General features: G+C 55.7%; 1 protein-coding gene across 1 annotated transcript; it reads right to left on the reverse strand.

Moving 5' to 3' along the window:
- Nucleotides 1-2,341: 2,341 nt before the first annotated feature.
- On the reverse strand, nucleotides 2,342-12,395 carry TAC4 (tachykinin precursor 4). Its single transcript, NM_001082165.1, is given in 4 exon segments — nucleotides 2,342-2,712; nucleotides 4,372-4,425; nucleotides 8,371-8,464; nucleotides 12,273-12,395. Coding segments are annotated over 4 exon segments (303 nt in total). The 3' UTR covers nucleotides 2,342-2,680.
- Nucleotides 12,396-12,774: the final 379 nt, after the last annotated feature.

A 12,774-nucleotide genomic window follows, 5' to 3' on the forward strand; every position in this document is an offset into this window, starting at 1 on the left:
TGGGGCTGCACACAGCCCAGGCACTTTGATACAGGTGTGAGTGTCCCAAGTAGCAACTTAACCCACTGTGCTACAGCACCAGCCCCTGGGATGCATTTCCAACTGTGATCACTGCAGTGTCGTGACAGTGTAGCAGGAGGGGATTGATTTAGATTGGGGACTAGGAAGCCCTGCCCAAAGGGCCATTATTTTGGACCTGGAAGATGAGGCAGCCGGAAGAGAAGGGGGAGACTTGCTCAGTGTCCAGACTCGGGCAGGCAAGCAGGGGGGTGAGACTGAGAGCCTGGTGGCAGTTGAGAAGGGAGAGACCAGAGAGCACAGGGCCTGGGAGTCCTCAGCAAATGGCATGGTTACCCTAGGACAGCCTTGATTGGTTGCCAAGATGGGGTGGATGGGATTCAAGTTGAAAGCTCTGGGTGAGGAAATTATGGGGGTGGGTTGCTGGCAGTTAGATGGGAAACAAGGAGGTCTGTTGGGAGGCTGCTGCCCTCCGGGCTGGGGTGATGAAGGTGGCTGGAGTTAACAGTGATAAAGAAGATGGCAAGAGTTCCAGGGTAATTTTGGAAGGCACAACAGTGAGTGACGTATTTTAGGAGCTGAGGGTAACTCCTAGGCGCTTTGGCTTGAGCAGCTGGGTGTGTGGAGGTACCATTTGGAGAGATGTGGGGGTGAGGCCTTGGGGGCAGGTTATGTTGGAGAACTGTGTGTTCAGTACGTGGTAGCTGCTGCTATTTGGGGTACTTGCATTGGGTTTGGCATCTCATGACTTGCTGGAGGCAGACTCCTTGAGGGCAAGATACGGGGATCCTTCCTGCAGAGCACTCTGTGAGGACCTCTTGTGCCAGGCCCCACTGTTGGAACTGAGAATACAAAGATGTAATCTCTGCCCTTGAGATTGCATTATTGCGACAAATCATTAATTTTGACCTCCACATTCTAACATGTACTAAGGGGACAGATGGGTGGTTCCCGGGATGGAAGTCACTTAGGGAAGAATTGACATCTGGACAAGAATGCTCCAGAATGGGGAGACGAGGAATGGGTGTGCAGAAACCGGAAGCTCGAGTGGCCAGGGTGGGTTTGAAGTAGATCTAGCTGGAGAGCAGGCTGTGGGCTTTGCACAGGACGAGTACACCCTGGCGCTGCCGCAGGGCTGTGCGGTCTCTGGGGGCCAGCGCTAATTGCGTGCTGCTTTCTCCATCCCACCCCGTTGGAGTTCCTGGTGAAGTGCCGGCATGTAGGGGAGACTCCCTTAAATGGCAATTTCCTTGCTCCTAAATGTCCTGAACTCCAAACACAGAGTCAGTCTGCGGCCCTCTTCGCTGGTTCTCCGAGTTGTGTTAGTGCTGTGAACTACCTCTTGGAAGCATACACCGGGTTGGGGTGGGGTAGGCACTGGGGATGCCCGGCCTGTCCGGAGGAGAGGATGGCATCAGAGGTGCATTAACTGGGAAACGGAAGCAGTATCAGACTCCAAGGAGGAAGCTTGCCTGGTCCCCACCCCCACAGTTGTCACTGGGCACCCTGAGAAGGGATGAGAATGAAGCAAACAAGCCCGGGGTTGATTTGTTTTTCACAATACACAGCCAAGGTCAAGAAGAAAGGATCTTGCTGGTTGTGCCGTACCACGCGGTCTCTCCCTTGCAGCCTCTGCTGTCACTAAAGCCTCCCCTGTGCCCAGAGAAGGGTCCTGCCCTCTCTCCCACTGCACCTCCCACCCCCAAGCAGCCTGGCTCCCTTTCCCCATCCCTGGCCCTGAGAGAGGGACACAGAGCAGCTCCACATACAGCCCAGGGTTTGAGCCTGCTGGTGTGCGTGCTGGCTGGTGTGCGTCCCCAGCCTCCTGTAAACTAGGACAGGGACAGCGGTTGCCCCATCAGACGAGGAGCCCCTGAAGTTGGGGCCGTTTTCACTCCTTGGGAGCGCTCCCTGGAGCTCGAGAAGAGAGGGACCATCCTAAAGGCAACGCAGTTGGTCAAAGAGCCGCCTTGTACTGGAGGATCCACAAACGATCAGGGGACGCGTGGATTTGAACCCCTGAGATGCTGACTGGGGGAGGGAGAGTGCCTTTGTCTGGGCTGGGCTGTGTAGGATCCTAAAGAGAAAGAGGCCCCCCTCAAATCCCTTTCACTCCAGTGACCCCACCCCACCCCTGCCCCCATCCCTCCTCAGGATGCCTTTTCTGTTTCTAGCCATCTCCTCTTCACCCACCCCAAGTCTGCCTGAGGGTGGGCCCAGGGCTGTGCAGTCTTTCCTGCTGCATGCTAGTGAGACCTGGAGAGTGTGCAGAGCCCGTCCATCTGCCCTCTGCCCTGTGCCAGAGGAGAAGCCACTCACTGGTCATTCATTTATTGAGCCCCCAGTGTGTGCTGGGCACAGTGGGGACAGCATGCAAGGCTTGCTCCCGCCGTGCCATGAGCTGAGAGCTCTGAGTGCAAGGGCGGGCAGGGCCCCTGCTGCCCTGCAGGGTGACGGCAGCACACTGATGCCCGAGAATGAAGCGAACAGGCCCGGGGCATAGCCAAGGTCACCCAGCGTCCTGGAAGAAACCCCATGACGTCAGTGTGGGCCTCCTGTGAGCGCCTGTGTTAGGAACAGGAGAACAAGGACAGGAGCTGGCCCCTGGCTGCTCAGGGGTGGCATTCAGGGAGCGTCCTCTGGAAGCACGTGCAGGTGGCTGTCACTCGGCCCCTTGGTCCTCGTCCACGCTGCCTGGGGAGAGTTCAGGACGTGACGGCGTTAGGGGCGTCTTGTCTGCCTCCACTCTTGAGAGCTTTCCCTGGCCACCCTCAGGGCCCCTGTCCCCTCACTGTCTAAGACGCCAAGATTGCAGGCTCTTCTGCCACCGCTGGGGTTTTCATTTGTGGTCCTCTGCAACACGGGCTCTCCTCTCAAGGAGGGGAGGCGGTATTTCAGGGCCCTCCTGGGGACAGGGAGCAGCCTGGGACCAGGAAACAGGAGGCAGCGTTTAGTCCTGGATGTTGTTAACTCCTGTGGCACTTGGGGCAAGTTGTTTTCCATCTCTGAAAAATGACTTAAAAAAATTTTTTTTTTGAAATAGAGCTTCCATTACCAGGTTTACTCCCCAGATGGCTGCAATGGCTGGGGCTGGGCCAGGCTGAAGCCAGGAGCTCAGAACGCCATCTGGGCCTCCCATGTTGGTGGGCAGGGGCCCAAGTACTTGGCCATCTTCTGCTGCATTAGCGGGCAGCTGGATCGGAGGGAAGTGGAGCAGCTGGGATCTGAATGGGGGACACGGTGCCACAAGTGGCTGAACCACAGTGCCAGCCCGAAATGATGACTTTAACTCCCTGCCCACACCATGCATGGAAGGGCTTTTCTTTCTATTTGGTACTGGGGTGACTTCATGGACCTTTGAATAGAGTGGTTCAAACACTTTGAAAAAAAAAAAAAAAAAACTTCAGGAGAAGGGATGGGCACCGTGGCACAGCAAGCTGAATCACTACTGGAGTCTCCCACATACCCCACCCTGGAGGGCCGGCCGGTGTTCCAGCTACTCCACATCTGGTCTAGCTCTCTGCTAATGCTCTGGGAAGCAGCAGATGGTGGCTCAATACTTGAGTCCCTGTTTCCCACGTGGGAGACCAGGGATAGAGTTACAGTTTCCTGGCTTCAGTCTGGCCCAGCCCCTACTGTTAAGGCTGTTTGGGGAGTGCACCTGGGCATAGAAGCGCACTCTCTGTGTGTCGGTCACTCTGCCTTTCAAATAAATCAATCTTTAAAAAAAAAAAAAAAAAAAAAGCCCTCAAGGGGAAATCGAGGATGCTTCCATCTTTATTCCCAGGAGCCCGTGTTGGAGTGAGCAGGTGTTCCTTCCATCAGGGGAGCTGGGGAGGGGCCCAGAATCCGCAGCTCTGGAGGCGAGCTTAGACACTAGGGAAGGTACACTGGAGCTCAGCTTGACATCTGCCCAGCTTGGGCCCCCACTGCCTCCTCCCTGAGCCGGGATCTTTCCCCCAGCCTGATTCACCCTCTTCCCTCATGCCTGGCCCTGGGTGTTAGCTGATACCCGCTGAGGGGTTAGCCCTCCCAGGGTGGTTTGCGCTTACTTACAGTTGTTGAAGACAGGAAGTCTCCTAAGACTAAAGGCTGGGCTCACTAACAGTTGACGACAGCACCCTCACATTGAGAGAATAAGGGGGTGTTCCAGCCAAGCTCTAGGTTCAGCTGGCAGTAGGGGCGTGGGGGGCAGAGTGTGCCTTGGCCTGTTGGGGGGTCACCAAAGTGACCACCCCCCTGCACCTTGACTGCCCCTGCCTGATGGCTTCTGGGGAGGCTGCCTGGCAACAACATGTCTGGCCACTTTCCCATAATGCTTTTCTACCCACTAGAAGCTTCCACCCCACCTACCTTTTGTGGATGATGCTCTTCTGCCCAGGAGGCCCCTTTGTCCCATCTGATACCCTGGGAAGGGAGAGAGAAGATGCATCAGGGGAAGGCTGTGTTGGGAACAGCAGGGCAAGGGCAGAGCTGAGGTTTTGCAAATGAGCCGTGTCTCAGTCCTCCCAGGAGCTGAGAAACTCTCCTGGATGTCCCTTCATTCCCTGATTTCATTCATCAGTGCCTTCCTCTTCGCCATTCTCCCGCTCTTCCTCAAACACCTAGTGGGTACTTCCTTTTCAATGAATTAATTTACTTGAAAGGCAGAGTTACAAAGAGAGAAGGGGAGAGGGAGAGAGAAATCTTCCATCCGCTGGTTCACTCCCCAAATGGCTACAACAGCCAGGGCTGGGCCAGGCTGAAGCCAGGAGCCAGGAGCTTTATCCACATGGGTGCAGGGATCCAAGGACTTGGGCTGTCTTCTGGTGCATTCCCAGGCGCATTAGCAGGGAGCTAGATTGGAACTGGAGCAGCCGGGACTCAAACCAGCACCCATATGGGATGCCGGCACTATAGGCAGAAGCTTAACCTGCGCCATGGCACTGGCCCCTAGTGGCCAGAAACAGACTGGGCATGGGAAGGCAACGGTAGCAGACCAGGGGCCTGCCCATGGAGAGGTTTCGGGGCTGGGGACTCGAGCACCATGTGCCAAGGAGAACACAGTGCCCAGGCCATGGGGACAAGCCCCACTGGGCAGACAAGCAGGGCAGGAGAGCTGACCAAGATGGGACCGGACCTCTGTCAGTGAGGGCAGCCCCCTCAGGATGTGGTACATCATGCTGGAGCATTGGACTTGACCCTAAGAGAACACAGCACGTGGTGGCTACAGGCTGGTTTGCTTCTCCCTTTTCATTGAAGCGTTCTAAGCAGGGCAGGGCTTTTCAGATCTGTGCTTTTAAGAGCCTTCTGGGTACAGGGGGTTGATGTTTTGAGTGGCCGATTCATTTTTCCAGATCAGGGCTTTAGAGCCGAGGTAATTTTGAAACTTTGGCAGAACGAGACTCCTCCCTGCCTCCTCCTGTCCCAGCAACACTCCCTGGGCATGCGTGGACCATCACAAAGCCTGGCCCAGCCACACCGGCCCCACCTCCCTGGCTAGTCAGTGGCCAGCGGCAGAGACCTTTCCCTGCGGGCACGCTAAGGAGGCGGTCTGGCGGCTCTGCCCAGTCCTCCCAGGCTGCATCAGATGTACTCCTGGGGGAGGAGAGAGAAGCGAGGAGGACTGTCCACTTCTGTGGGGTCTTTGGGGGGGGGTGGGAAAGGCTCAGGACTCTGGAGTTCAGCACCTTGGTTACGCTTCAGAGGGACTCCAGTCACTCGGTGGTTATCCTCATGTGGCAGTAGGGACATGCCCAGGAGAGGCAGTGTGCAGTGGTGGGCAGTGCACTGACTTAGGAGTCAGCTGGGTATCCTTGGGAAAAGTACTTAACCTGTCTGATCCTTAGTTTCCCTGCTGGTGATACGGAGGATGTGTGGCGATTTAATCCTGCGTGAGTGTAACACATGCTCAAGAAGGATTTCTTGGGGCAGATGTTTGCTGTAGTAGGTTAAGACACCCTCATCTCACACCTGAGTGCCTGGGCTCATCCCAGCTCTGCTCCCAATTCCAGCTTCCTGCTAACGCACACCCTGGGAGGCAACAGGTGATGGCTCAAGTGGTTGGGTCCCTGCCATCCACTTGGGAGGCCTGAATGGACTTCCCAGCTCCCAGTCTCAACCCAGCCCAGCCCTGGCCATCATGGGCATTCGGGAAGTGAACCCATGGTCGGGAGCGCTCTACCTGTCTGTGTCACTTACTCTGTCTCTGCCTCATGAATAAATAAAGTTTAGAATATTTGTCTTATCCTCCCATCCCCTGCTCCTCCTGGGTTGTTGAATTTGCAAGAGAACCTTGTAATGGCCCAGTCCAGATCTTATTTTGTAGTGGAGGAAACTAAAGCCAAAAGTGTTTGGTCACAAGTTGGTTTTCTCTATTTTTAGAACATATTTTTAAAATTACAAAAGCAGTCTTTGAATGCATGCCCACTATATTAAAAAAAAAAGGTTTGTACAGGAAAAATTAAAATCCCTCTACTTTCTCCTTCTCATCTTACTTCCTGCCCCAGATGAAACCACTATTCACAGTTTGATATTTAGCCTTCTAGAACTTTCCCCATATATTTGCATGTGTGTGTGTGTGTGTGTGTGTGTGAGAGTGTGTAACTGTAGTTTTTTTTAAAACAAGTAGGCTCCTATCAGGTGTACTGTTCTGCTTAACCATGTTTTATGGAAGTCTTTCCATATCTTTCCACACACTTTGTCCTTTTTAATGTCCACAAGGTTGTGGATGTACTTTATACAATTAAAAAAAAAATCAGCTGCCCTCCACAGCTGGGACTGGGCTGGGACTGAGCCAGGCCAAAGCTGGGGGCCTGGACTCCATCCGGCTCTCCCACAAGGGTGGCAGGAACCCAAGTACATGGGCCATTATCCACTGCTTTCCCAGGGGCATTAGCAGGAAGCTGGATTGGAAGCAGAGTAGCCAGGTCTTGAACCAACACCCCAACGCAAGATGTGGGCATTCCAAGTGGTAGCTTTCCCTGCTGTGCTACAGCACCCACCCCCATCATACATTTTTTGAAAGGTTTATTTATTTGTGGCCGGCGCCGCAGCTCACTAGGCTAATCCTCCGCCTTTCGGCGCTGGCACACTGGGGCGCCGGATTCTGTCCCGGCTGCCCCTCTTCCAGGCCAGCTCTCTGCTGTGGCCAGGGAGTGCAGTGGAGGATGGCCCAAGTCCTTGGGCCCTGCACCCCATGGGAGACCAGGAGAAGCATCTGGCTCCTGTCATCAGATCAGCGCGGTGCGCCGGCCGTGGAGTGCCAGCCGCGGCGGCCACTGGAGGGTGAACCAACGGCAAAAGGAAGACCTTTCTCTCTGTCTCTCTCTCTCTCACTGTCCACTCTGCCTGTCAAAAAAAAAAAAAAAAGTTTATTTATTTGAAAGAGTGACAAGGTAGAGAGGAAGGGGGCAGGGAGATCTGTTCACTGGTTGGTTCTTTTCCCTAAAGGCTGCAATGACCTAGTCTGAGCCAGGCCAAAGCCAGGAGCCAGGAGTTTCATCCTGGTCTTCCCCGTAGGTAGCAGGGCTAAAGTACTTGGGTCATCACCTGCAGCTTTCCCAGGCACGTTGGAGGGAATCTGGAATGGAAGTGGAGTAGCTGGGATTCAGACCAGCACTCCAGTATGGGTGCCAGTGTTGCAAGCCACGGCTCAATCCACTGTGCCACAGTGCTGGCCATCCCTGCTCTCTCCCATACACTTTGACCATTCTGTTGATTTTCTTTGTGTTATACCCAGGTTCTTGCCATTACAACCATGTCGGTTATGAGTACTTTGGTACGAACATCTCTGGGTTCGTGTAGCAATAGCTTCTCTATTGATGGATTCCCTGAAGCGAGACTTGGTCGGAAGGCTGCCCCTTTCCAGCCTTGGTGGATATTACAGTGTAGAAGAGTCCAGTTTTGTCAGCCCCTCACCAACATTAAGCTCTTCCACTAGCAGCACACAGTGTTGGCAATAAGAGAAGACAGCTCTCTGACGTTCTTGTCCCCTTGTCCCCGCAGGACAGGACTCCACCTTGCCAGCGCCCTCAGGAAACAGGGTTGCTTTGGTAACTGCGTGAGCCTGACAGAATTGACTAGAAAGCTTGCCTCCCATCCAGGTGCCAGGGCTCCTGCTCTCCCACCACGGGCACCAGCCGAGCACAAAGCGTTTGCCCCCACCCTCGGGGTGACTATAATTGGGGGACAGCCTTGCTTTATACCTGTTACCCGTCAGCACTTCCCAAAGTGTCCTGCTTGGCTGGTCATTCATTTATGCATAGCACCGCACCCCGTGTCACGAGCGACCCCTGCTGGCCTGGTCTGGAGCCCGTGCATGGTGCTGCAAGACCACTGCTCCCTGGGCTCCGGCCCCACTGTGTCACTCACCTCTCACCCGCTTCCCCATCAGCCCGAAGAACTGGCTGGCTTTGCCCCTCTTCACCTCCTGCAGCTGGAGCTGAATGCTGGCGACAGCGCCCGCCTGGGGAAGCAGAGAGGAGCTTGAGCAACCACAGTGTCAACAAGAGCCACTCGTGGTCACTGAACCCGTGCTCTGCGTCGCACTGGGCACCTGCGCGTGCCTCACACAACACAGTGCATTATGGTAGTGAGCCGTGGCCAACATCCCACCTCCTACGTTCCTGGCACTTTCCTACCGAAAGTACTCATTTACTCCTCGCCCAGACTCCGTGAAAACTGTCACCATCTTACACATGAAGACACCAGGGTGCAGAGCCACTAAATGAGTTTTCAGAGGTCACCCAGCTGGGCAGAGAGAGACAGACCCAGGACTTGAACCCAGGCCTCCTGATTGCTCCTGCAGTCCAATCATTGAATCTTTTTTTTTTTTTTTTCCTTTACAACTTCCTGATTATTTACTAACCATTCTGGTTAAGAGCATGGGGTAGGCTGGTGCCGTGGCTCAATAGGCTAATCCTCCACCTAGTGGTGCCGGCACACCGGGTTCTAGTCCCGGTCGGGGCGCCAGATTCTGTCCCGGTTGCCCCTCTTCCAGGCCAGCTCTCTGCTGTGGCCCAGGAGTGCAGTGGAGGATGGTCCAAGTGCTTGGGCCCTGCACCCCCATGGGAGACCAGGAAAAGCACCTGGCTCCTGCCATCAGATCAGCGCAGTGCGCCAGCTGCGGCGGCCATTGGAGGGTGAACCAATGGCAAAAAGGAAGACCTTTCTCTGTCTCTCTTTCACTGTCCACTCTGCCTGTAAAAAAAAAAAAAAAAGCATGGGGTTTTTCTTTTAAAGATTATTTATTTAAAAGGCAGAGCAACAGAGAGACAGAGAAATCTTCCCTCCTCAGATTCATTCCCCAAGTGCTCATAATTGCGAGGGCTGGGCCAGGCTAAGCCAGGAGCCTGGACCTCCATCTGGGTCTCCCACATGGGTGACAGGGACTCAACCACTTGAGCCATCGCCTGCTGCCTCCCAGGGTCAGCAGGAAGCTGGATGGAAAACAGAGCAGCTAAGACTCAAAACAGGCACACTGACAGGGGCTGCCGAGCAGCAGCTTAACCACTGTGCCACAACGCCAGCCCTTCACTTAATCCCAACAGCCACCATGAGAGTAGGAACTGGGGCCGGCGCTGTGGGCGGCAGGTTAAGCCACTGCCTGCAGTGCCGGCATTCCACAGAGGCTCTGGTTGAGTCCTGGCTGCCCCATTTCTGATCCAGCTCTCTGCTAATTCATCTGGGAAAGCAGCGGAAGATGGCCCAAGTGCTTGGACCCCTACACCTACAAGGGGGATCCGGATGAAGCCCTGGCTCCTGGCTTCAGTCTTGCCCAGCCCTGGCCGTTGCAACCATTTTAGGGAGTGAACCAGCAGGTGGAAGATCGCTCTGTTTCTCTCTGCCTCTGCCTCACCCCCACTGTAACTCTGCCTTTCAAATAAATAAATCCTAAAAAAAGTAGGAACTATGATCTCCCCCAAATGCAAAACCTGAGATGTAACAAGGTGCACTGACTTGTCCAAGGTCACACAGGAAGTGGCTGAATCAGACTCGGAGTCGCTCCAGAGCGTGGCTCGGCTCCACGTTGGGCGATGTTCCCAGCACAGATGAGGAGGGGGCAGCCCATGCACTCAGGACGGGATTGTTTCTCCTCCTGACCTCTGTACCTGCTCTCCTGTCACCCCCCAGGCCCTTCCCCCGGCCCTAGAGTCTGAGCCTGGCTTGTGGATTGGGAGTGGAAGCTATTACCCTGGGCACAGCCATTTTAACCCTTGGGCAGATGGGGCAAGGTGCCCTGAACAGGGGCTGTGGATGGAAGTCCTCATTCCTCCACTGCTTCCGTGACCCGAGCCCGGGCCCTCTCCCCTGCCTTAACCTGAGTCCCACAGGAGTCCCTTCTCTGTGCCCAGCCTTCCTGCTCTCCAGAGCGACACAGGCAGCCGGCCAGAAGGCAGGGAGCTGGGGTTGGGAAAGGTGCTCTTCCTTCCCAGTGCCCTCAGGGTCCCCTGGAGCTCTCGGGACCAGCAGGAGCTGGGGCAGGGGCAGCAGCCGTGGGAGCCCCTCTGCCATTCCCAGCGTGCCTTGCTCCAGATTTCAGGGTCAGGAGGGGATTGTCTCCTAAGCATTTTACCAATTCAGCCCTTCCCAGTCTGTCTCCTTCCTGAGATGTCAGGGGCTGGGGAGGCTGTCTCCGGCTGGAGTCACCTGGCCGGGCCAGAAACCAGAAAAGTCTCTTTGGAGATTTGGACCCATTTCTGAAAAGCCCATGAAAACCACTCTGCCTGGGTAAAAGGCAGCTTCAAATGTGAGCTGGAGAGGAGGGCCGCTTAGGAATTTGTGGGCCTGACCCTTTCCTGCCCATGGGCTAGGAGGCCATCAGGAGCCACACCCACCCCTCTGTACCCCGAAACCCAAATCCCCAGCTCCAGGGCTGGCGGCAGGCAGGGAGGCCCGAGAGCCAGGGAGGCTGCCAGATCGTCCCGGAAGGTGCTCCCATCCCAACCGTCACCTCGGCACTTGGTTTGTATGAGTGCTTAGCAACCCAATAGCTGCAGGTGGTGAGTCTCTCCTCCCGTATCCCCTGCCCTCCATCTTGGGAAGCACCAGGACCTTAAAGGAAGTGAACTGAGAGTAAGGCTTAGCCACGACTGCAGAGTGAGGAGCTTGCCAGGGCGGGGTGTGTGTGTGGGGGAGGGGCAGCAGTGCTAGTTCCCGTTGCTAATGACGCTTTCCACGACCTTGCCCTGAGCTGCCTGCTCTGTCTCTGGGCCGGGACAGGCACTGACCCTGCGAAGCGTATCAAAGCTTGAGAAAAGCCTGGGGGATCATCTCCCCTCTCCCCAAATTTGCAGGCCAGGAAACTGCAGGAGGCAGTGCAGAAGTCGAGGTCTGAACCCAGGTCTCCCAGCCAGGCTGCCTTCTACCTGTGCACACTCTCAAGGACAAACCAAAAAGGAAGTTTGCCGTGCATGGCCGTCCATGCTTGGTTCTTGCCTTGGCCCCGTTTCTAAGAGCTTCCAGGGGGCCTCACCGTGGCCCTCGGACCACAAGCCAAGGCCAGCCCCAGTGTGCTCCCCAACCATGGGAACGGGAGAAGCCAGGCCGAGCCCTGGCCCCGTGGACACCTTCGCTGGGCACCAGTCTCTTACTTCCCTGTGTCTGTGTCCCGTCTCTGTCGCTGTCTGGTTGGGAACTCCCATAAGTTGGGCTCTTCGTCACCCGGTTCTGAGCCATCAGAGCTCCGGGCAGGGTTAGGGGCTGGTGTGGATGCTGGGTCTCCAACCTTAGGTCTCTCCCCACTGGCAGTACTCAGGTCAGTAGGAGAGACCACGAGCCAGTCCTTGTCAGGAAATCTAAAGAATTTCCCCATGTGAGACAAACCTGCAGTCCTGCCTCAAGTTGATGCCCTGAGCAAATTCCGGAAACTCTGAGGCACAGACGCACAGAACAAGTCCTCGGGCAAAGCGTGTGGTTGTTTTGGAAGCTCTGCAGCTTTGGGCAAGCAGTCTGACCACTCTGTGCGATGGAAATGTCACGGTTCCCACCCTTGAGGTCGACATGAGGACTAGCATTTATAAACATGATAAGCTAGCATTTATACACAGTGTTACGCGGCAGTGCCAGGTACATAGCATGTGCTAAAGTGTTTTTTAAATGCCGCCATCCCTACCCCACTGCCCCCCCAACACACACACACACTGCTGCTCCCGTGTGGCTTGAACCTAAACCCAGTGTGCAGCACACACACACAATCTGCTCCCCTGGCAACCTCTGCGACCCCTCCAGCATGGATCACCCCCTTCCTTGGTCTGAGCCTCTCCCCAGCATACCTCCAGGGTCACGGTTACCCAGGGTCCTGCTTCAGCGCCCAGTGTCTGTTCCTCTCCACCATCCTCAGCCGAGGTGCACACAGACAGCCCCATCAGGAGGAGCAAGGTAACGCTGGACGGCATGGTGAGCACTGCTCTGCCCTGGGACCCTCTGGGAGCCCCCCTTGGCCTTAAGACGCCACCTTCAGCAGGCTCTGGGCTGCCCTTGGGTTGCTCGAGTGTAGGAGGGGCACGCTCCCCCTGCTCTCTGGTCCTCCCAGCTATCCTGCTCGCTTCCTTCAGCTTATCTAACACTCCTGGCCTCCCCACCCCACCCCACCCCACCATGTTGCCTGTGCCCCCCCCTCCGCTGGAAAGGCCAATGGTAGCGAAGCTGCTCAGAAGAAGGGGTCAGACCCTCCCCCTGCCTCCCCCTAACATTTGATCCCAGGCTTAACACTCTGTTGCAACACCTGCCTCACCTTTGGCTGCATTCCAGTGGCAGGTGCACAATGGGGCAGTG

Source organism: Oryctolagus cuniculus, chromosome 17 (genome assembly GCF_051225735.1).
Source record: "Oryctolagus cuniculus isolate XC-2025 breed Fujian yellow rabbit chromosome 17, ASM5122573v1, whole genome shotgun sequence".
In the NCBI taxonomy this organism is placed as follows: Eukaryota; Metazoa; Chordata; class Mammalia; order Lagomorpha; family Leporidae; genus Oryctolagus; species Oryctolagus cuniculus.